This window comes from Rhinoraja longicauda, chromosome 23 (genome assembly GCF_053455715.1).
Source record: "Rhinoraja longicauda isolate Sanriku21f chromosome 23, sRhiLon1.1, whole genome shotgun sequence".
NCBI classification, from domain to species: domain Eukaryota; kingdom Metazoa; phylum Chordata; class Chondrichthyes; order Rajiformes; family Arhynchobatidae; genus Rhinoraja; species Rhinoraja longicauda.
Window position 1 is genome coordinate 37,195,554 of NC_135975.1, and position 24,820 is coordinate 37,220,373.

At 50.6% G+C, this 24,820-nt stretch overlaps 1 protein-coding gene across 1 annotated transcript in view; it reads left to right on the forward strand.

Annotated features, from left to right (window-relative positions):
• LOC144605022 (mitochondrial 10-formyltetrahydrofolate dehydrogenase-like) overlaps positions 1-24,820 on the forward strand; it is a 125,199-nt gene that overhangs the window by 89,510 nt on the left and 10,869 nt on the right. The window contains exons 15-22 of the mRNA XM_078420063.1: positions 152-257; positions 3,858-3,945; positions 5,548-5,641; positions 8,375-8,474; positions 11,484-11,582; positions 11,686-11,851; positions 18,992-19,097; positions 21,928-22,127. Coding sequence (XP_078276189.1) covers positions 152-257; positions 3,858-3,945; positions 5,548-5,641; positions 8,375-8,474; positions 11,484-11,582; positions 11,686-11,851; positions 18,992-19,097; positions 21,928-22,127 — 959 coding nt within the window. The remainder of the gene's footprint in view (positions 1-151; positions 258-3,857; positions 3,946-5,547; positions 5,642-8,374; positions 8,475-11,483; positions 11,583-11,685; positions 11,852-18,991; positions 19,098-21,927; positions 22,128-24,820) is intronic.

Sequence of the window (24,820 nt, forward strand, 5' to 3'; positions counted from 1 at the left end):
GGCACCCGTAGTCAGGATGGAACCCGGGTCTCTGGCGCTGTGAGGCAGCAGCTCTACCGCTGCTCCACCGTGCTGCCCACTACTCTTCTGCACATCCCACTACTCTCCTGCACCACCCACTACTCTCCTGCTTGCCTCTCGTGTTTTGCAGGGTCTGTGCGATCATCATTCCGTGGAACTACCCCCTCATGATGCTGGCGTGGAAGAGTGCAGCGTGCCTGGCGGCCGGCAACACCTTAGTACTGAAGCCAGCACAGGTACCTTGCCACTGACTTGCACTAACCCCCTTTGTAAACAGGGCATGGCAGCGCACAGAGCAGGTCGGTGTCCTGCTACACAGGGTGTGTCTGTGACACCAAAGGACAGACACAAAAAGCTGCAGTAACTCAGCATCTCTCGAGAAAAGGAATAGGTGACATTTTGGGTGAAAGCTTATGGCCTTCATAATGAGAGGATTTCAGTATAGGAGTAAAGAGGTTCTTTTGCAGTTGTATAGGTGCCCTGGTAAGACCACATCTGGAGTATTGTGTGCAGTTTTGGTCTCCTAATTTGAGGAAGGACATCCTTGTAATTGAGGCAGTGCAGCGTAGGTTCACGAGATTGATCCCTGGGATGGCGGGACTGTCATATGAGAAAAGAGTGAAAAGACGAGGCTTGTATTCACGAGTTTAGAAGGATGAGAGGGGATCTTGTAGAAACATATAAAATTATAAAAGGACAGGACAAGCTAGATGCAGGAAAAATGTTCCCATTGTTGGGCAAGTCCAGAACCAAGGGCCACAGTCTTAGAATAAAGGGGAGGCCATTTAAAACTGAGGTGAGAAGGAACTTTTTCACCCAGAGAGTTGGGAATTTGTGGAATTCCCTGCCACAGAGGGCAGTGGAAACCAAATCACTGGATGGATTTAAGAGAGAATTAGATAGAGCTCTAGGGGCTAGTGGAATCAAGGGATATGGGGAGAAGGCAGGCACGGGTGATCAGCCATGATCACAATGAATGGCGGTGCTGGCACGAAGGGCCGAATGGCCTCCTCCTGCACCTATGTTTCTATGTTTCTAAGACCCTTCTTCAGACCAAGAGTCAGGGGAGAGGGAAATGTGAGATGTAGACGGAGACGTAGAAAAATATAGAACAAATGAATGCAAGATATGCAAAAAAGCAGCGATGATCAAGGGAAGGTGGGGCTCACAATGGTCCTTTGTTGGCTGTGGGGAAGGTGATAACGAGTGATACAAACTGAAACGCAGCAGGACGACTGTGAAACTAGTACGGCGACTAGGGTGGGGGAGGGGCAGAGGGTTACTTGGTTAGAGAAATGAGAGAAGTTAGCATGTCTAACTTTGGTTTAATCCAACATCTGCAGTTGCTTCCTACACATGTGTGGCACTGCCTGACCAACTCGCACACAGCACCAGCACAGCTGTAAATGATCCCCAGGATGTGGATAGCACCCTCTGGCACCCTCTGGCACCCTCTGGCACTGTGAGGCAGTAACTCTACCGCAAAACATTTGTGAAATTGGTGCAAAACAATTAAAATATGGTAGTGCAAGCTGTGCTCTGTTCTGTTCAGTTATCAAGACAGGATTAGGGTTGTACAGATTGGTTCAAGAACCTGGTGGCTATAGGCTGTAGAACCACCAGTTCAGATGGAGTGAGACCAGGTTCCTGTACTGTCTGCCCCATGATAGCAGTGAGAGAGGGGGATGGTGGCGATCCCTGATGATAGAGGTCAGCTTTGTGAAACAGCCCCTCGTGCTTTTGCGTTGAGTGTGGGGAGAGGGCTGTGCCCGTGATGGTCCAGTCTCAGACCAACACTCCCTCCAGCCTCACGCTGTAGCAGATCATGATGACCAGCTGTCACACCTGGCCTCACTCATTTACATCGCAATATGTCTTCCTCATTAACAGTTTTGATTACATGAGGGGAAACCTAATTCTTGGGGAAGAACTGTAGGAACTGTGGCTAACTCAGCGGGACAGGCAGCTTAAGTAGTATAAGAAAATAACTGCAGATGCTGGTACAAATCGATTTATTCACAAAATGCTGGAGTAACTCAGCAGGTCAGGCAGCATCTCGGGAGAGAAGGACAGGCAGGCAGCTTTCCTCCTCTCCAGAGATGCGGGCTGAGTTACTCCTGCATTTTGTGTCTGTCTTGGGGAATGAAGGAGGGTGGTGAATATGGCAGCTCCTGTGCCGAACTGTCGGTACTAAAGTAGTCAAGGGCCAGCATGCTGTGCTGCTTGGTCAGAACAGTCACTGCCTCCATAGTGTCATTGGTCATTACCTCATTACTGTTTAAATAAACACACAGCAAGCCACCCACCTAGGTCGCACCAGCTTCTCGTTTTCACCCAACAAACAGCTAACAATGGCCTTTTTCCTTTATCATCGTCACTTTTTTGCATATCTTTTATTCATTGTTCATTATCTCAACATCTCTCATCCATATCTCTCGTTTCCTTTATCCCTAACCAGTCTGAAGAAGGGTCTCGACCTGAAACGTCACACATTCCTTCTCTCCAGAGATGCTGCCTGACCCGCTGAGTTAATCCGGCATTTTGTATCTAAGCATCTTCCCAGCTTTGTCAGGGGTGTTGCTGGAGAAGATGTTGCGATGCCTCTCACTGTTATTCCCCATGGCCATGGCAACACATCATCCATCATGGTGGTGGAGTGGTCCAACCCCCACACCCAGAACGGGCCCACTCACTCAACCCGCTCCCCACGCCCAGACCAGCCCCACTCACCCCCCTCCCCATGCCCAGACCAGCCCCACTCACTCACCCACCTCCCCACCTCCACGCACAGACCAGCCCCACTCACCCCCCTCCCCATGCCCAGACCAGCCCCACTCACTCACCCACCTCCACGCACAGACCAGCCCCTCTCCACCCCCCTCCACGCCCAGACCACCCCCACTCACTCACCCCCCCATCCCCAGCTCATGGTACCCCCATCGCCCACTGGCCCCACCCCTGCTCACCACACAGCCCCTGCCAAGTGCTCCCCCCTTCCCCCACTCACCCCAGTCCCGCTCAACCCCACCTGCCTTGCTCCCCCACTTTCCTTGTGTTTTCCTCCCCCCCCTTGCCTCGCTCATCCCACTCCCATACCCCAGATGGCCGGTGCTCCCCATCTTGCACCCCTGCTCTGCTCCCCCCCCCCACCCCGCTCATCCCACCCCCATTCCCCAGCTGGCCGGTGCTCCCCATCTTGCACCCCTGCTCTGCTCCCCCCCCACCCCGCTCATCCCACCCCCATTCCCCAGCTGGCCGGTGCTCCCCATCTTGCCCCCTTGCTTTGCTCCCCCCCTGCCCCGCTCTTCCCACCCCCATTCCCCAGCTGGCCGGTGCTCCCCGTCTTTGCCCCCTTGCTCTGCTCCCCCCTTCTCCGCTCATCCCACCCCCATTCCCCAGCTGGCCCGGTGCTCCCCGTCTTTGCCCCCTTGCTCTGCTCCCCCCCCTGCCCCGCTCATCCCACCCCCATTCCCCAGCTGGCCGGTGCTCCCCTTCTTTGCCCCCTTGCTTTGCTCCCCCCCCTGCCCCGCTCATCCCACCCCCATTCCCCAGCTGGCCTGGTGCTCCCCGTCTTGCCCCCTTGCTTTACTCCCCCCCTGCCCCGCTCATCCCACCCCCATTCCCCAGCTGGCCGGTGCTCCCCGTCTTTGCCCCCTTGCTCTGCTCTCCCCCCGCCCCGCTCATTCCACCCCCATTCCCCAGCTGGCCTGGTGCTCCCTGTCTTGCCCCCTTGCTTTGTGCTCCACACTGCCGCCCACCCTGTGCCCTGCCCTCCCACATCCGTGCCGTGCGGTGCCCGCCACACTGAATGTTTGCCGTATCCTGTCTCTGACCAGGTGACGCCGCTCACCGCGCTGAAGTTTGCCGAGCTGACAGCCCGTGCCGGCATTCCCAGAGGAGTCGTCAACATCCTCCCCGGCTCAGGTAACCCGCACCGGAACTGTCCATCTGAACGGTGGTGTTGCCCCAATCACCCCTCGTGCTCAATGCCTCCCATGGAAACAGCTGGATATCGCTAACGCACCACCTCAATCAGTCCAGTCCAGTCTAGTTTATTGTCACGTGTACTGAGGTACAGTGAAAAACTTTTGTTACCAGTCAGCGGAAAGCCAATACATGATTGCAATCGAGCCGTCCACAGATACATGCTAAGGGAATAACATTTAGTGCAAGATAAAGCCAGTAAAGTCCGATCATGGATAGTCCGGTGGTCTCCAATGAGGTAGTTCAGGACTGCTCTCTGGTTGTGGTAGGATGGTTCAGTTGCCTGATAACAGCTGGGAAGAAACTGTCCCTGAATCTGGAGGTGTGCGTTTCCACTCTTCCCATGTCATGTTTCCTCCCCCTGGTGTATGTGTTACAAAGCTGTTGGGTCGCCATTGGCAACATCTGCCCCTGTACAGGACAAGGCCAGGCTCCAGGCGCCAGTCTCCTGTGTCGGCACTGACTGGGCGAAGCCTCATAGCGCCAGAGACCCAGGTTCCATCCCGACCACGGGTGCTGTCTGTACGGAGTTTGCACGTTCTCCCCGTGACCTGCGTGGGTTTTCTCCGGGTGCACCGGGTTCCTCCCACACTCCAAAGACATACAGGTTTGTAGGCTAATTGGCTTCTGTAAATTGTAGGATAGAACCAGGATATGGGTGAAGGAACTGTATCTGTGCTGTATCTCTAAACTAAACTAAATTAAAGGACATGTAGGTTTGTAGGTTAATTGGCCTCTGTAAATTGCGCCTAGTGGGAGTGAATGCTAACATGGGATAAGGTAGACACAAAATGCTGGAGTAGCTGGGTCAGGCAGCATCTCGGGAGAGAAGGAATGGATGACGTTTCACAGTGCTGGAGTAACTCAGCGGGTCAGGCAGCATCTCGGGAGAGAAGGAATGGGTGACGTTTCACAGAGTGCTGGAGTAACTCAGCGGGTCAGGCGACATCTCGGGAGAGAAGGAATGGGTGACGTTTTGGGTCGAGACCTTCTTCAGACTGATTTCAGGGGAGGGGGCGGGACAAAGTTTCCTCGATCATGGTGGCACAGCGGTAGATTTGCTGCCTTGCAGCGAATGCAGTGCCAGAGACCCTGTTCCATCCTGACTACGGGTGCTGTCTGATCCGAGTTTGTACGTTCTCCCCATGACCTGCGTGGGTTTTCTCCAAGATCTTCGGTTTCCTCCCACAGTCCAAAGACGAACAGGTTTGTAGGTTAATTGGTTTGGTAATCGTAAAAATTGTTCCTAGTGGGTGTAGGATAGTGTTAATGTGCGGGGATCGGTGGTCGGTGCGGACCCGGTGGGCCGAAGGGGCCTGTTTCTGCGCTGTATCTCTAAACTAAACTAAAAGTCCCACGATGTTGCCTGACCCGCTGAGTTACTCTAGCATTTTGTGTCTACCTTCGAGTTTTTTTCCGACACTAACATGGGATAACGTAGAGCTAGTGTGAATGGTGGATGGATGGTTTGTGTGAACACGGTGGGCAGGAGGGCCTGTTTGGGTGCAGTATCTCTAAACTATATTCTGGTGGGGCCCACAGGGGGCCTGGTAGGCCAGCGACTGTCAGAACACCCGGATATCCGCAAGCTGGGCTTCACTGGATCCACTCCCATTGGAAAACAAATCATGAAAAGGTGGGTGACCTGGCCCGGCACAGCACAGCCGCCTGCTGTGGGGAGCCTGGCCCTGCACAGCACAGCCGCCTGCTGTGGGGAGCCCGGCACAGCCGCCTGCTGTGGGTGACCTGGCCCGGCACAGCACAGCCGCCTGCTGTGGGAAGCCCGGCACAGCCGCCTGCTGTGGGTGACCTGGCCCGGCACAGCACAGCCGCCTGCTGTGGGTGACCCGGCCCAGCACAGCCGCCTGCTGTGGGTGACCCGGCACAGTACAGCCGCCTGCTGTGGGAAGCCCGGCACAGCCGCCTGCTGTGGGTGACCCGGCACAGCACAGCCGCCTGCTGTGGGTGACCTGGCCCGGCACAGCACAGCCGCCTGCTGTGGGAAGCCCGGCACAGCACAGCCGCCTGCTGTGGGAAGCCCGGCACAGCCGCCTGCTGTGGGTGACCCGGCACAGCACAGCCGCCTGCTGTGGGTGACCCAGCCCGGTACAGCCGCCTGCTGTGGGGAGCCCGGCCCAGCACAGCCGCCTGCTGTGGGTGACCCAGCCCGGTACAGCCGCCTGCTGTGGGTGACCTGGCACAGCACAGCCGCCTGCTGTGGGTGACCCGGCCCAGCACAGCACAGCCGCCTGCTGTGGGAAGCCCGGCACAGCCGCCTGCTGTGGGTGACCCGGCCCGGCACAGCCGCCTGCTGTGGGGAGCCCGGCACAGGCTGTGCTGTGCTGTGGGTGACCCGGCACAGCACAGCCGCCTGCTGTGGGTGACCAGGCCCGGCACAGCCGCCTGCTGTGGGTGGGACAGAGGGTGGTGTGTACGGAACGAGCTGCCAGAGGAGAAAGTTGAGGCTGGGACTATCCCAATGTTTAAGAAACAGTTAGACAGGTACATGGATAGGACAGGTTTGGAGGGATATGGACCAAGCGCAGGCAGGTGGGACGAGTGTAGATGGGACGTGTTGGCCGGTGTGGGCAAGTTGGGTCGAAGGGCCTGTTTCCGGACTGTATCACTCTATGACTCCATGGGAGGGCTGGACAGGATCCAAGGGGTGGATTGGGTGGTGTTTCATAGGTTCTAGGAGCAGAATTAGGCCTTTCGGCCCATGAACTCTATGCCGCCATTCAATCATGGCTGATCTATCTCTCCCTTCTAACCCCATTCTCCTGCATTCTACCCATAACCCCTGACGCCTGTACTAATTCAGAATCTATCAATGTCTGCCTTCAAAATATCCATTGATGGCCTCCACAGCTGCCTGTGGCAAAGAAATATACAGATTCACCACTTGTGTGAGAGGGATGGATCTCAGTGAGGGTGGAGAAGGGGGGAGGAGGAGGGAAGAGGGGGGCGGAGGGGGGAAGGTGTTCCAGTGTAATGTGAAAGTGTCCTGGGGCAGATTGGGTGGTGTTTGTGCGAGAGGGCTGGGCCTCGGTAGGGGGATGGGGGGAGGAGGAGAAGTACGTGGAGGTGGGGGAGAGCGAGGGGGGGTGGGGGGAGGGAGAGAGGGAGGGAAAGGGGCTGGGGGAGGGGGTTCCTGTGTTGTGGGACCTGACCCCCCCCCCCCCCCCCCCCCGTCATTCCTCTCAACCCCTCATTGCTCAGGTGTTGGGGGAGCTGCAGGTTCATTGGAGAGAGAGGGGGGTGATGTTTGGTTGCTGGAGGGACAGGGTGAGCAGGTGCTTTGGGTCAGTGCCTAGGGTCAGGGGTCGGTGCCTGGGGTCAGGAGTTGGTGCCTGGGTCTGGGGTCAGGGGTCGGTGCTGTGGTTAGAGGTCAGTGCCTGGGGTCAGTGCTGGGGTCAGGGGTCGGTGCTGGGGTAAGGGGTCGGAGCCAGAGTCTCTGGCCTCTTTATTGGGTGCAGGCAATCGGACAGAACAATATTACCCATCTCATAGAAACATAGAAAATAGGTGCAGGAGGAGGCCATTTGGCCCTTCAAGCCAGCACCGCCATTCATTGTGATCATGGATGATCATCTACAATCAGTAACCCGTGCCTGCCTTCTCCCCATATCCCTTGATTCTACTAGCCCCTAGAGCTCTATCTAACTCTCTTTTAAATTCATCCAGTGAATTGGCCTCTACTGCCTTCTGTGGCAGAGAATTCCACAAATTCACAACTCTGGGTGAAAAAGTTTTTTCTCACCTCAGTTTTAAATGGCCTCCCCTTTATTCTTAGTCTGTGGCCCCTGGTTCTGGACTCCCCCAACATTGGGAACATTTTTCCTGTATCTAGCTTGTCTGGTCAATAGGGTGGTTGAGGTGTGTAATGGGGTGGTTGAGGTGTGTAATGGGGTGGTTGAGGTGTGTAATGGGGTGGTTGAGGTGTGTACCTGTTTACCCCCATTGCTGCAGTTGCCACAAACAACGCCACAAAAGGATTGGCACGGCGACACAGCGGTAGAGTTGCTGCCTCACAGCGCCAGAGACCCGGGTTCCATCCTGACCTATGGGTGCTGTCGGGACAGAGTTTGTACGTTCTACCCGTAGCCTGCGTGGGTTTTCTCCGGGTGCTCCAGTTTCCTCCCACACTCCAAAGACGTGCAAGTTTGCAGGTTAATTGACTTCAGTAAAATTGTAAATTGTCTCTAGTGTGTACGATAGTGCTAATGTGCGGGGATCGCTGGTCGGCACGGATTGATGGGCCAAAGGGCCTGTTTTCGCACTGTATCTCTAAAGTAAACTAAACGAGATGAATAAGAACAGTTCAGTAAATCTGAATGATGCTGAGTGATCTTTCATGTCTCCTCTCCAGCTGTGCATTGAGTAATCTGAAGAAGGTCTCGCTGGAGCTGGGTGGGAAGTCACCACTTATCATCTTCAACGACTGTGATCTGGACAAAGCCGTGAGAATGGTGAGTGGGGCAGGGGGAGATGGGGAGTGGGGGGAGGCAGGGAGTGGCAGACAGACTGGCAGTGTGGATACAGGCTGGCAGTGTGGATACAGGCTGCAGTGTGGATACTGGCTGGCAGTGTGGATACCGGCTGGCAGTGTGGATAGGGGCTGCCAGTGTGGATAGGGGCTGCCAGTGTGGATAGGGGCTGCCAGTGTGGATAGGGGCTGCCAGTGTGGATAGGGGCTGCCAGTGTGGATAGGGGCTGCCAGTGTGGATACAGGCTGGGAGTGTGGATACAGGCTGGGAGTGTGGATACTGGCTGGGAGTGTGGATACAGGCTGGGAGTGTGGATACAGGCTGGGAGTGTGGATACAGGCTGGGCGTGGGGATACAAGCTGGGAGTGTGGATACAATTGACAATAGGTGCAGGAGTAGGCCATTCGGCCCTTCGAGCCAGCACCTGCCATTCAATGTGATCATGGCTGATCATTCTCAATCTGTACCCCGTTCCTGCCTTCTCCCCATACCCCCTGACTCCGCTATCCTTAAGAGCTCTATCTAGCTCTCTCTTGAATGCATTCAGAGAATTGGCCTCCACTGCCTTCTGAGGCAGAGAATTCCACAGATTCACAACTCTCTGACCGAAAAAGGTTTTCCTCATCTCAATTCTAAATGGCCTACCCCTTATTCTTAAACTGTGGCCCCTTGCTCTGGACTCCCCCAAAATTGGGAACATGTTTACTGCCTCTAACGTGTCCAACCCCTTAATAATCTTATACGTTTCGATAAGATCCCCTCTCATCCTTCTAAATTCCAGTGTATACAAACCTAGTCGCTCCAGTCTTTCAACATATGATAGTCCTGCCATTCCGGGAATTAACCTAGTAAACCTACGCTGCACGCCCTCAATAGCAAGAATATCCTTCCTCAAATTTGGAGACCAAAACTGCACACAGTACTCCAGGTGTGGTCTCACTAGGGCCCTGTACAACTGCAGAAGGACCTCTTTGCTCCTATACTCAACTCCTCTTGTTATGAAGGCCAACATTCCATTGGCTTTCTTCACTGCCTGCTGTACCTGCATGCTTCCTTTCAGTGACTGATGCACTCGGACACCCAGATCTCGTTGTACGTCCCCTTTTCCCAACTTGACACCATTCAGATAATAATCTGCCTTCCTATTCTTACCACCAAAGTGGATAACCTCACACTTATCCACATTAAACTGCATCTGCCATGCATCCGCCCACTCACACAACCTGTCCAAGTCACCCTGCAACCTCATAACATCTTCCTCACAGTTCACACTGCCACCCAGCTTAGTATCATCTGCAAATTTGCTAATGGTACTTTTAATCCCTTCATCCAAGTCATTGATGTATATTGTAAATAGCTGCGGTCCCAGCAACGAGCCGTGCGGTACCCCACTAGTCACTGCCTGCCATTCTGAAAGGGACCCATTTATCCCCACTCTTTGCTTTCTGTCTGTCAACCAATTTTCTATCCATGTCAGTACCCTACCTCCAATACCATGTGCTCTAATTTTGCCCACTAATCTCCTATGTGGGACCTCGTCGAAGGCTTTCTGAAAGTCGAGGTACACCACATCCACCGTCTCTCCCCTGTCCATTTTCCTAGTTACATCCTCAAAAAATTCCAATAGATTAGTCAAGCACGATTTCCCCTTCGTAAATCCATGCTGACTCCAGGCTGGGAGTGTGGATACAGGTTGGGTGTGGGGGATACAGGCTGGGAGTGTGGATACAGGCTGGGCGTGGGGATACAGGCTGGGATTGTGGATACAGGCTCTGGGAGAAATGTCTACTTCTAGCGGACAACATGTCAGAATCTATCATCACCTCATCTACAAGCAGAAGGAAGAGGACAGCACGGTGGTGCAGCGGTAGTGTTGTTGCCTTGCAGCGCAAAAGACCCGGGTTCAATCCTGATTAAGGCTGTTGTCTGTACGGAGTTTGTATGTTCTCCCCGTGACCTGCGTGGGCTTTCTCCCACACTCCAAAGACGTACAGGTTTGCAGGTTAATTGGCTTCAGTAAAAATTGTAAATTGTCCCTAATGTTTGGGCTAGTGCTAATGACAGGGATTACTGGTCGGCGCGGACTCAGTGGGACGAAGGGCCTGTTTCCGCGCTATATCTCTAAAGTCTAAAAGTCCTCATCTACAAGCAGAAAGGGAAGAGGAAGGGCATCAAGAATTGGCAAACCATCCCAATATTGAATGAGGATTACAAGGTCCTGTCCATGTCATTGGCAATTGGGTTGATCTGCTCTGGGAGGTGATGTACCTGGACCTGGACCAAGCCCGTGCTGTACTTGGCAGCCCACTCTATGACACCTTGTCACCCATGTACAGGACAGAGGGTGGACACCTGCCTGTCAGCCGGGGCAAGGAGAAGGATTCTGACAGGGTCTTGCACATATTCCAGTGGGACTGGGTGGGTGTCTGCTGCAGTGATCTTAATCAGGGTGGGAGAGATGAAGCCAAAGGTTAATGCAATGGGGCTGAAACCCGTGCACAGGACACGTAATAAACAAAACTAAACTCCATTTTATTATTGTTTAGTTTAGAGATGCTGCGTGGAAACAGGCCCTTCAGCCCAGCGAGTCCGTGTCGACCAACGATCCTAACTAACACTATCCACTAACACTATCCAACACACACTAGGGACAGTTTACAAACAAAGCCAATGAACCCACAAACCACTTTGGAACCTGTACTTCTTTGGAATGTGGGAGGAAACCGGAGCACCCGGAGAAAACCCACGCAAGTCACAGAAAGAATGTACAAACTCCGCACAGACAGCACCACAGTTAGGCAGGATGGAACTCGGGTCTCTGGCGCTGAGAGGCAGCAACTCTACCGCTGCGCCACTGCACATGGAACGCTGTGCTGACGTGTGTGAATGGAAGTGTGCATCTTCCACTGGGATAGCAATGTGCAATAGAGGGAAACATTGCTGCTGGTACTTGTTAGCGGTGAAACATGTTAACCTCTCTCTCTGCTGCAGGGTATGGGAGCGGTTTACTTCAACAAGGGGGAGAACTGCATCGCAGCAGGCCGCTTGTTTGTGGAGGAGTCCATCCACGATGTATTTGTTGGTCGAGTGGTAAGGAAGGCATCATGCCCGTGGCATTACCACCCGGAGCTGGCCGCGTGCGTGTCTGACCCTGCCCGACTGCGAGTACTACACCCACCGTACTGTTTTACAGATTGAGGAGATCAAGAAGATGAAGATCGGAGACCCTTTGGACAGGTCCACGGACCACGGGCCACAGAACCACAAGGCCCATCTGGAGAAGCTGCTGGAGTATTGTGAGGCGGGCGTGAAGGATGGAGCCACGCTCGTGTACGGGGGCAGATCTGTCCCTCGGCCAGGTACGCAGCCAACACCCATCTGCCCAGTCAGCACTGGTTCATGTCCGTGTGTGTCAGCGCAGCAGCCATGCTTTCACCCACGTGGGAGTGTTCCAATCTTCATACCTTCACAAGTGATAGGAGCAGAATGAGGCCACTCGGCCCATCAAGTCAACTCCGCCATTCAATCATGGCTGATCTATCTTTCCCTCTCAACCACACTCTCCCCATAACCCCTGACACCCGCACTAATGAAAGTTCAGTTGCGGGGTCAGGCTGATGGAGGGGCAAAGGCTGCCACATATCACTGAGTGGAGGCTGCAGGGTCTGAAGCCAAGCACAAGGAGCTACCTGTTGGTGTTTTAGCTAATATAAAATGGATGCTTATTTTCAGTAGAAAGCAGTAAGATGAATGCTTGTGGCAGAAATGTTATCCTTGGGAATGGAATGTGTTTGTCCCTTTATGAATGATAAGGAGTAGACAGAGGAGTAGCGGTTTCTTGTTCTTAAATTACTCCCCTACTCCCTTGTCTGACTGTGTGAGCCCTGTGTATTAAAACAGTAAAGCATCCATCTTACTGCTTTCTACTGAAAATAAGCATTCATTTTATAATAGCTAAAACACCATCTCAACTACAACAAAATATCAATATCTCTAATTAACTATATCAGCTAATATCATAGATTCTCAAAGGCAGGAGAGTGGGGTTGAGAGGGAAAGATAGATCGGCCATGATTGAATGGTGGAGTTGACTTGATGGGCCGAATAGCCTCATTCTGCTCCTATCACGTGATCTGATGACCCTGTAGAAGGCACAGTGTCACTGCTCCTGGCTGATGGGCTCTGGGCATCAGCACCTCCTCCTGGTTCCCGCACCTTGCTGGTATAAAGTGCTGGCACGACACTGTTTCGTCTTTCCACTGCAGGTTAGTACCTGCAATTTGATCTTCATGCTGTTGGGTTGTAAGTAAGGTGCTGTTCCTCTAGTTTGCACAGAGTCTCACTCTGGCAATGGAGGAGGCCCAGGACAGAAGGGGAAGTGAAGTTAAATGGAATGAGGAGGAGGGTTAAAGTGATTGGCGACCGGAAGATCCAGTAAGCCTTGGCGGACAGAGTGCAAGCGTTCGGCAAAATGGTTGCCAAGTCTATGCTTGGTCATCTCCGATGGAAAGGAGCTCGCATCAGACACAGGATGCAGTAGATGAAGTGAGAGGAGGTGCCTCACCTGGAGGGAGTGTTGGGGTATCCGGATGGATGTGACGGAGGAGGTATAGGGACAGGTGTTTACATTTCTTGCAGTTACAGGGGAAAGTATTTTAAGATAGTATTGAATAGGGAGGGAAAAAACTGCAGATGCTGGTTAAAACCAAAGGTAGACGCAAAACGCTGGAGTAACTCAGTGGGTCAGGCAGCTTCTCGGGAGAGAAAGAATGGTTGACGTTTCGCATCGAGACCCTTCTTCAGACTGATGAGGAAGCACTTTGTCCCGCCCCCTCCCCTGACTAGTCTGAAGGAGGGTCTCAACCCGAAACAGCACCTATTCCTTCTCTCCCGAGATGCTGCCTGACCCCCTGAGTTACTCCAGCATTTTGTGTCTGACTTGTTTTGAGTAGGTATAGGTAGGGCTGGATGTTGGGGGAAGGTACTTAATTGGGGCAAGGCAGATCACAACATCATTAGGCAGGAGCTAGAGAGGGTGAATTGGGATCACTTGTTATTGGGCAGTCGATAGAAGACATGTGGGAGTAATTTAAAGGTCAGCTGATCACGTTATAGTAGAATTAGGCCATTCGGCCCATCGAGTCCACTCCGTCATTCAATCATGGCTGATCTCTGCCTCCTAATCCCATTTTCCTGCCTTCTCCCCATAACGACAGACACCAATTCTAATCAAGAATTTGTCTATCTCGGCCTTAAAAATATCCACTGATGGCCTCCACAGCCCTCTGTGGCAATGAGTTCCACAGATTGACTAAAGAGGTTCCTCCTCACCTCCTTTGCTAAAAGAGCGCCCATTAATTCTAAGGCTATGTTCTAGAACAGTACTTCTTAAACTACTTCAGTGTCATTCACCCTTGGGTCTTTATCACAAAATGTCATTCACCCTCGACTAAATTTTCTTATGTTTTTTGGTAATTTGCGTCTTATTCCCCCTTATGTATGATTTTATATATATTGTCATTCACCCTTCATTCACCAGTTTAAGAAGTACTGTTCTAGACTCTCCCACCAGTGGAAACATCCTTTCCACATCCACTCTATAGATGCCTTTCATTATTCTGTAAGTTTCAATGATCACAGTGCAGCATCAGCATGTTCCAGTGACGAGGAAGGACAAGGATGGTAAGGTAAGGGAACCGTGGATCACCAAGGAGGTTGGAAACCTGGTCAAGAAAAAGGAAGCCTATGTCAGGTTTAAAAAGGTGGCATCAGACGAGGCTTATGGGGAATATAACGTGAGTAGGAAAGAACTCAAGCAGGCGATTATAAGGGGCCATGAAATGTCATTGGCAAGTTGGAGTAAGGAAAATTCCAAGGCTTTTTATGCACAAGTTAAAAACAAGAGGGTGACCAGGGAGAAGGTCAAAGATAAAGGAGGGAATCTATGCTTGGAGTTGGAGGATGTAGGTGAGGCACTAACCAAGTACTTTGCACCTGTATTCACCAAGGATTAGGATTTGGGGGACAGCAAAGTCAGTGTGGAGAATGCAAATATGTGAAGCCAGTTTGATATGGAGAAGGAGGTGGTGCTGAGGCCCTTGAAGAACATTAAGGTGGATAAGTCCCCAGGCGCTGATGGGATCTGTCCCAGGTTACTGAGAGAGGCAAGAGATGAGATTGCGGGGCCTTGACGAGGATCTTTGTTTCTTTACTCGCTAAAGGCAAGGTCCGGACAGTGGCCAATGTTGTTCATAGAAACACAGAAAATAGGTGCAGGAGGAGGTCCTTCGGCCCTTCAAGCCAGTGATTCATTGTGATCATGGTTGATCATCCCAAGGGCGGCACGGTGGCGCAGTGGTAGAGTTGCTGCCTTACAGCGAATGCAGCGCCGGAGATAGTGTTAATGTGCGAGGATCGCTGGGCGGCGCGGACCCGGTGGGTCGGAGGGCCTGTTTCCGCGCTGTATCTCTAAATCTAAAATCTAAAAAAATCAGTGATCTGTGCCCAACTTCTCCCCATATCCCTTGATTCCACTAACCCCCAGAGCTCTATCTAACTCTCTCATAAATCCATCCAGTGATTTGGCCTCCATTGCCCTCTGTGGCAGAGAATTCCACAAATTCACAACTCTGGGTGAAAAAATTCCTTCTCATCTATGTTTTAATGACCTCCCCTTTATTCTAAGACTGTGACCCCTGGTTCTGGACTCCCCCAACATTGGGAACATGTTTCCTGCATCTAGCTTGTCCAGTCCTTTTATAACTTTATATGTCTCTATAAGATCCCCTTTCATCCTTCTCAACTCCAATGAATACAAGCCTAGTCTTTTCAATCTTTCCTCATATGATAGTCCCGCCATCCCAGGGATCAATCTCATGAACCTACGCTGCACTGCCTCAATTACAAGGATGTCCTTCCTCAAATTAGGAGACCAAAACTGTACACAATACTCCAGATGTGGTCTTACCAGGGCCCACATAGGAGATTAGTGGGCAAGATTAGAGCACATGGTATTGGGGGTAGGGTGCTGACATGCATAGAAAATTGGTTGGCAGACAGGAAACAAAGAGTAGGGATTAACGGGTCCCTTTCAGAATGGCAGGCAGTGACTAGTGGGGTACCGCAAGGCTCGGTGCTGGGACCGCAGCTATTTACAATATACATTAATGACTTAGATGAAGGGATTAAAAGTATCATTAGCAAATTTGCGGATGACACAAAGCTGGGTGGCAGTGTGAACTGTGAGGAGGATGCTATGAGGATGCAGGGTGACTTGGACAGGTTGTGTGGGTGGGCAGATGCATAGCAGATGCAGTTTAATGTGGATAAATGTGAGGTTATCCACTTTGGTGGTAAAAACAGGAAGGTAGATTATTATCTGAATGGTGTCAAGTTAGGAAATGGGGAAGTACAAAGAGATCTGGGTGTCCTTGTTCATCAGTCACTTAAAGTTAGCATGCAGGTACAGCAGGCAGTGAAGAAAGCTAATGGCATGTTGGCCTTTATGACAAGAGGAGTTGAGTATAGGAGCAAAGAGGTCCTTCTGCAGTTGGACAGGGCCCTAGTGAGACCTGGAGTACTGTGTGCAGTTTTGGTCTCCAAATTTGAGGAAGGATATTCTTGCTATTGAGGGTGTACAGCGTAGGTTCACTAGGTTAATTCCCGGAATGGCGGGACTGTCGTATGTTGAAAGACTGGAGCGACTAGGCATGTATACACTGGAATTTAGAACAGAGATGAAGAAAAACATTTTCAGTCAGAGAGTTGTAAATCTGTGGAATTCTCTGCCTCAGAAGGCAGTGGAGGCCAATTCTCTGGATGCTTTCAAGAGAGAGCTAGATAGAGCTCTTAAAGATAGCGGAGTCAGGGGGTATGGGGAGAAGGTAGGAATGGGGTACTGATTGTGAATGATCAGTCATGACCACATTGAATGGCGGTGCTGGCTCGAAGGGCCAGATGGCCTACTCCTGCACCTATTGTCTATTGCCTATTGTCTAAACAACTGCAGAAGAACCTCTTTACTCCTATACTGGAATCTCTTGTTATGATGGCCAACATGCCATTAACTTTCTTCACTGCCTGCTGTAGCTGCACGCCAACTTTCAGTGACTGGTGTACAAGGACACCCAGGTCTAGCTGCACTTCCACCTTACCTAACCTGACACAATTGAGATAATAATCTGCCCCCTTGTTTTTGCTGCCAAAGTGGATAACCTCACATTTATCTACATTATACTGCATCTGCCATGCATCTGCCCACTTACTCAACCTGTCCAGGTCACCCTGCAACCTCCTAACATCCTCTTTGCAGTTCACACTGCCACCCAGCTTTGTGTCATCTGCAAACTTACTAGTGTTACTTCTAATTCCTTCATCCAAATCATTAATATATATGGTGAATAGTTGCGGCCCCAACACCGAGCCTTGCGGCACTCCACTCGCCATTGCCTGCCATTCTGAAAAGGACCCGTTTACTCCTACTCTTTGCTTCCTGTCTGCCAAACAATTCTCTATCCATGACAACACCCTACCCCCAATACCATGTGCTCTAATTTTGCTTACCAAACTCCCGTGTGGGACCTTATCAAAGGCTTTCTGAAAGTCTAGATACACTACATCCACTGGCTCCCCTTCATCCATTTTCTCACATCCTCAAATAATTCCAGAAGATTAGTCAAGAATGATTTCCCTTTCATAAATCCATGCTGACTTGGACTTATCCTTTTACTGCTATCCAAATGCACCGTTATTACCTCTTTAATAATTGACTCCAGCATCTTCCCCACCACTGATTCCTTTGTTTATGAAGGGAAGTAGAGAGAGTCCAGGCAACTAAAGGGCAGTGAGCCTCTCGTCAGTGGTGGGGAAACTATTGGAGACAATGATGTAGGTCTGGACAGTGGCCAATGTTCTTCCTTTGTTTATGAAGGGAAGTACAGGTTCTCCTCAGCTTCCGATGGGGTTCCGTTCCGAGAAGCCCATCGGAAACCGAAAGTATTGTAAGTCGGAATGCATTGTAATACACGCGATCACGTGGCTGGAAACGAGCGGCTCACTATGGGTCTCTGCCGTCTGCACCATCACAAAGTGGAACTATCGTAAGTGGAAACATCGTAAGCCGGGGAGCACCTGTATAGGGAATCCAGGCAACTAAAGGCCAGGGAGCCTCACGCCAGTGGTGGGGAAACTTGTAGACATTCTTTGCTATAGGATTTACTCCCATTTGGAAGAGAATGGGCTAATTAGGGATAGCCAGCATGGCGGTGTACTTGGTCGTTGTGACTCACTAACGAGGTTGTTTGAGAGATTCATGAAGTGTATGGTGGTGTATACATGGATTTTAGTTATGCTTTTGATAAGGTCCCTCGTGGTAGACTGATCCAGAAGATGAATATGTATGGGATTCATGCGCGGCTATATGGGGCAAGATAGATATTCTGGCTGTAGGTCTGTGACCAGTGGAGTTCCACAGAGATCTTTGCTGGCACCTCTGCTGTTTGTGATATATATAAATGACCGGATGTAAGATGGGATGGTGAGTACGTTTGCTGATGACACCAACATTGGAGGAGCTGCAGACAGTGAGGAAGGCTGTCAGAAGATACAACGGGATGGAGATCAGCTGCAGAAATGGGTGGAGAAATGGCACATGCAGTTTAACCCAAGCAAGTGTGAGGTGTTGCACTTTGGGAGGTTGAAGGTAAGGAGAGTATTGACAGACCCTTCACAGCATTGATGTAGAGGGATCTTGGGTTCCAAGTTCATAGCTCACTGAATGTGGACAGCGCAAGTGGATAGGGTGGGAAAGAAGGCGTATGGTATGCTTGCCTTCATTGCTAGGGGCATTGAGTGTAAGAGTCAGGACGTCCTGTGCAGCTCTATAGGATTTTGGTCAGGCTGCATTTGCAGCATTGCGTGCAGTTCTGGTCACTCCATTACAGGAAGGACGTGGAGGCTTTGGAGAGGGTGGAGTGGGAGTTTACCAGGATGCTGCCTGGATGAGAGGGTTTCAGTACAGGGAGAGGTTGTGTAAACTTGGATTGTTTTTCCTGGAATGTCAGAGGTTGAGGGGAGACTTGATAGAAGTGTATAAAACTATGAGGAGCAGAGATAGGGTGGACAGTCAGATCTCTGCTTCCCAGGGTGGAAATGCCCAACACTAGAGGGCACAGCTCTAAGGTGAGAGGGGGAATTTACTGGAGATGTGCAGGACAAGTTTGTACAAGAGAGTGGTGAGGGCCTACAACACATTGCCAGTGGTGGTGGTGGAGGAGGAGGCCGATATGATAGTGGAGTTTGAGGCTATTCGATAGGCACATGGAAGTGCCAGGAATAGAGGGATATGAATCATGTACAGACAGTCATGTGAGATCAGTCTAACTCGACATCATGTTTGGTGCACACACTGTGAGCCGCTGGGCCTGTTCCTGTGCTACTTTGTCCTGTGTTCAGTCTTGGTTCCTGCCCGTCGCTCTGACCTCTGACTATCATGCCTCTAGGCTTCTTCATGGAACCAACGGTCTTCACCAACGTCGAGGACCACATGTTCATCGCCAAGGAGGAATCCTTTGGACCAGTGATGGTCATTTCCAAGTTCAAAGACGGGTGAGTTAGCCACTGAAGTGAATCTACTGCCCAAAGAGTTAGAATAGTTATGCACAGCACTGTGCAGTTACTCTGCTTTCTCCTTCATGTGGCAGCCACAATGTATAATTCACTCCAGTGTACCTTGTGTTATCCAGGGCACGACATGACAGAGAGCTCTGTGTGTAGGAAGCAACTGCGGATGCTGGTTACACCAAAGATAGACACAAAAACCTGGACTAACTCAGCGGGTCACACCTCATCTCTGGAGAAAGGGAATAGATGATGTTTTGGGTCAAGACCCTTCATCAGACTGAGAGTTGGGGGAGAGGGAAACTATAGATGTGAAAGGATACAAAGAACAAATGAATGAAAAGTATGCAAAGAATAAATCAAAGTCATCACCCTTGATCATTGTTGATGGCTTTGATTTGACCTATGGCATACCATTCATTCATTTGTTCTTCATATCTTCATGTCTCTCGTTTCCCTCTCCCCTGACTCTCAGCCTGAAGAAGGGTCTCGACCCTAAACGTCACCCATTCCTTCTCTCCAGATATGCTGCCTGACCCGCTGAGTTACTCCAGCATTGTGTGTATCTGACAGAGTACACTGCTGGGGGAGTCAATAGTCAATTTATTTGTCATATACACATAAATGTGCAGTGAAATGAAAGATTACCCACAGTCCAACAATAAGCAATAAAAATAAGCAATAAAAATGAGCAAGAAACATCCATCACAGTGAGTCTCCTCCAGTCACCACCTCACTGTGATGGAAGGCCAGAATGTCTTTTCTCTTCCCCTGCCGTCTTCTCCCGCGGTCAGGCTGTTGAACTTGCCACGTCAGTGTGACCGTGACTCTATACTGTGGGCAGTGTGACCGTGACTCTATACTGTGGGCAGTGTGACCGTGACTCTATACTGTGGGCAGTGTGACCGTGACTCTATACTGTGGGCAGTGTGACCGTGACTCTATACTGTGGGCAGTGTGACTCTATACTGTGGGCAGTGTGACCGTGACTCTATACTGAAGGCAGCGTGACCGTTACTCCATACTGTGGGCAGTGTGACCGTGACTCTATACTGAAGGCAGCGTGACTGTGACTATAGGGAAAGCAACATGACTTCCTGAATCTTGTATTCGAATACACAGATTTTCCGTGGACCTAATACTATTGTAAACTTCTCTTGGTACCCAAAGTTCGAGCACTTTCCCCGTGCTTTAAAGTAAACAATCTACTGTAAATCAGCCATAGGCATACTGTAGGTCAAAGGAGAGCCCTTCAGTCATCGCATCCATGCACGCTGTCAAATACTAAACCCATTTACTAGCAGTTGGTCTGCAGCTTTCTATCCTTTGGTTTAGTTCAGTTTAGAGATACAGCGCAGAAACAGGCCCTTCTTCCCACCGATTCCATGCCGACCAGCGATCCCCGCACGCTAACACTATCCTACACACACCAGGGACAATTTTACACTTATACCAAGGCAATTAACTTACAAACCTCTACGTCTTTGGTCAGGATTGAACCCGGGTCTCTGGTGCTGTGAGGTAGCAACTCTACTGCTGCGCCACAGTACCACCCTGGGTGGTTTTTTAATATTGTCGGAATCTCTGCCTTCACAATGCCATCAGGCAGAGCTCCATCAGGAGCACCATCAGGCTCCAACTACTCTCGATAAAAAAAATCTTCCTTAAGATTGAACCATCCATCAAGCAGTACTCTATTTTTAATCCCCTGGTTTTGGGAGAGCCCATTTGATATTCACTCTATCTGTAGCCCCCATAAGTCTGTGTACCTCAATCAGGTCACATCTTAACTTCAAGGAAAAGCAACTGTCCTCTCACAACTGAAACACTCCATCCCAGGCAACATCCTTGTCAACATCCTCTGTACCCACCCCAGTACAATCATAATAATCTAGACCAAACCCACTCTCGTCAACTCCCAGTATAGTCCCTGGTGGACTCTTCGGAGGCGATGAGTACAAGATACAAGATGTATAAACTCTTTGTTACACATTGTGGGAACATTGTGGTGTGGTTGTCGAATCTACCGTGGACACAGGTATCATTGTTTACATGTAAAGCGCTGGGCTCAGGTTCATCCAAATGTAACATTCATCCATGCGGGTGGCACGGTGGTGCAGCGGTAGAGTTGCTGCCTCACAGCGCCAGAGACCCGGGTTCCACCCTGACCAAATTGTAAATTGTCCCTAGTGTGTGTAGGATGGTGCTAGTGTGTGGGGATCGCTGGTCGGTGTGGACTCGGTGGGCCGAAGGGCCTGCATCTCTAAACTAAGCTAAACTGTTATTTTCTCTTCTTCAAAAGATCCTGAGCTCCGAACAATAATGAACCCTTTCTCACTGCACAAGATTATAATGATCCGATCTCTAGGTTTCTCCACAATTCAGTTCTTTCACCGTGCACGATTTAATGGATTTGCACGTCTCACTTTAATCGAGTCATAGTCCTTCTCTTTACTGAGAGAGCATGTGTGTAAAACAAAACCTATCTTTAATCCCTGCCCAAGTCCAACCTTTAATCTCGCACCCACTCCCTCTGCTGTCTTGTGTATCCCACTGCTCCCCATCAGTGAGAAGGTGAGTTTAGTTTAGAAATACAGCGCTGAAACAGGCCCTGATCAGCGATCCCCGCACACTAAACTATCAACTGACCTTGGAACCCATAGTCAGGATGGAACCTGGGTCTTGGCGCTGTAAGGCCACAACTCTACCGCTGCACCTCCATGCAGAATTTAATTTATCGGCCCTAAAAAGGAGCAGGTGGAAGAAGGAATGTGTTGAACTGGAAGTACTGATTGTGATGTGTGTGCACTGATTGCAGGGATGTGGATGGAGTACTGCACCGTGCCAATGATACGGAGTTTGGTCTGGCGTCGGGCGTTTTCACACAGGACATTGGGAAAGCGATGTATGTGAGTGACAGGCTTGATGCCGGCACTGTGTTCATCAACACCTACAACAAAACAGACGTGGCGGCTCCATTTGGAGGTTTCAAACAGTCTGGATTTGGGAAGGACCTTGGTAAGTTCACACTCGATGTGCATCCCACCTTGAGATGAGGATGGCCTTTGTGGCCATAGCAGTGTTTCTGGTTGAATTTGCCTGGGGAGGGTGGCTGGGCTGATTATGGCCTCCTGCAGCTCTGGGCAGATGCAAAATACTGGAATAACTCAGTGAGTCAGGCAGCATCTATGGAGAAAAATTATAGATCGGGTAGATGCACAGAGTCTCTTACCCAGAGTAGGTGAATCGAGGACCAGGTTCAAGGTGAAAGGGAAAAGATTTAATAGGAATCTGCGGGGTAACTTTTTCACACAAAGGGTGGTGGGTGTATGGAACGAGCTGCCAGAGGAGGTAGTTGAGGCTGGGACTATCCCAACATTTAAGAAACAATTAGACAGATATATGGATAGGACAGGTTTGGAGGGATATGGACCAAATGCTGGCAGGTGGGACTAGTGTAGCTGGGACATGTTGGCTGGTGTGGGCAAATTGGGCCGAAGGGCCTGTTTCCACACTGTATCATTGTATGACTCGAGGTGACGTTTCGGGTCAGGACTCTTCTTCAGACTGACAGTTAGGGGAGAGGGAAACGAGAGATATGGACGGTAATACAGAGAAATGTAGAACAAACTAGACCAAGTGGACCCTTTTGGCCCAAACCTCTCCTGCATTGGTGCAGCACCCTGTCCTCCCTCTCTCCTCAACTCCCCTCTCCCTTCTCCACCACTCCCCCCTCCCTCCCCCTCCCCTCCTTTTAAACTTAAAACTGTGAATAACTTTAAATATATAAGACCGATTTCAATAAAACTACTTGCATTATCACTAAAGTGACAATGGTGAGTAAGGTGGGCCTAAAATTGTTGTGCTGTCGTGTACCGTTTTGGCTGAGGTTCAGTCACAAACAAGATAACAAATGAGAGTTTTAGTATATAGATGAATGAAAGATATGCCAAAAGTAATGATAATCAATGAAGATAGAGCCCACATTAGTCCATTGTTGACTGTGGGCTAGGTGATAATTAGTTATTCAGACTGTGAAACTCGGAAGGATGACAGTGCAATTAGTACGATCACTAGTGTGGGGGAGGGGTGGAGCGAGGGGATGCAGGGGATGAGTAGATGTTAGAGAAATCTACATTCATGCCACTGGGTTCACTGGAGTTTAGAAGGATGAGAGGGGATCTTATAGAGACATATAAAATTATAAAAGGTCTGGACAAGCGAGATACAGGAAATATGTTCCCAATGTTGGGCGAGTCCAGAACCAGGGGCCACAGTCTTAGAATAAAGGGGAGGCCATTTAAAATGAGGTGAGAAGAAACTTTTTCACCCAGAGAGTTGTGAATTTGTGGAATTCTCTGCCACAGAGGGCAGTGGAAGCCAAATCACTGGATGGATTTAAGAGAGAGTTAGATAGAGCTCTAGGGGCTAGTGGAATCAAGGGATATGGGGAGAAGGCAGGCACGGGTTATTGATTGGGGACGATCAGCCATGATCACAATGAATGGCGGTGCTGGCTCGAAGGGCTGAATGGCCTCCTCCTGCACCTATTTTCTATGTTCCTATGGGTTGTAAGCTGCAAAGGTGCTGTTCTTCCAAATTTGCGCTGGGCCTCACTCTGACAGTGGAGGAGGCCCAGGACAGAAAGGTCAGTGTGGGAATGGGAGGGGGAGTTAAAGTGTTTGGCAACTGGGAGATCACGTAGGCCAAGGCGGACTGAACAAAGATGTTCAGAGAAACAATTGCCAGGTCTGTGCTTAGTCCTGCCGACTAGGAGTCCACACCTAGAACAGCGGATACAGTAGATGAGATGGACATATTGACAGAGTCTGGGGCTTTGCACGTTAGTCTGGTACTGGGTCACCCAGGTTTGTGGAGCTGGCACTGAGAGAGTTCACCTTCCCCAGCACAGGGGCTGTGGCTTAGAACTAAACAAGACTTGTATGGAGCAATGGTGAGTAGGCAGGGGAGAGAGGCAGCGGTGGCAAAGGTGTGAAGATCTCCCCGTGCCTGGGGGTGACCCCCTGAGGTCCTCAGTAACAGATGGGCCCGAGACCCACAGGGACTGAGTCAATGATGCTGCTTCAATGATACTTTATGTCACATGTACCGAGGTACAGTGAAATGCTTTGTGCTGGTAAAAACTGACAGCAGAGTCCTGACTCTGGGAGCTGCCTCAGTGAAGGTTGCTCTGACGATTACGTTGTGTGTGGCTTGTGGCTGGGGTTCCTGAGGGAGCTGTTTGTCCTGGGAAACCAATATAATTCCTGTCCAGGGGAACTGTCTGTGAGCTGTCTTCACGGGCGTGATCCCAACGGAGTTTCCAGACCTATGTAAGTTCTTGGTGCCGAAGTAGAAATGTTTGAAAGCTTCAAATTCCAAGGAGTCATATCACCAGCAACTTCCTCTGGACCACCCATATTGAAGCAACAACCAAGAAAATACACCAATGCCGAGGAAAAGCAGAGGAAATTCGCATGTCCCCAACAACTCTTACCGACTTCTGCAGGTGCACCTCAGAAAGCATTTTATCAGGATGCATCACAGCACGGTTTGGGATCAGCTCATGAAACAGCTCACGGTTTGGGAACAGCTCACCAAGACCTCATCAAATTGCAGCAAATTGTGGATGCAGCCTAGACCATGATACAAACCAACCTCCCTTCCATTGACTCCATCTACACCTCACGCTGCCTCGGCAAGGCCAGCAG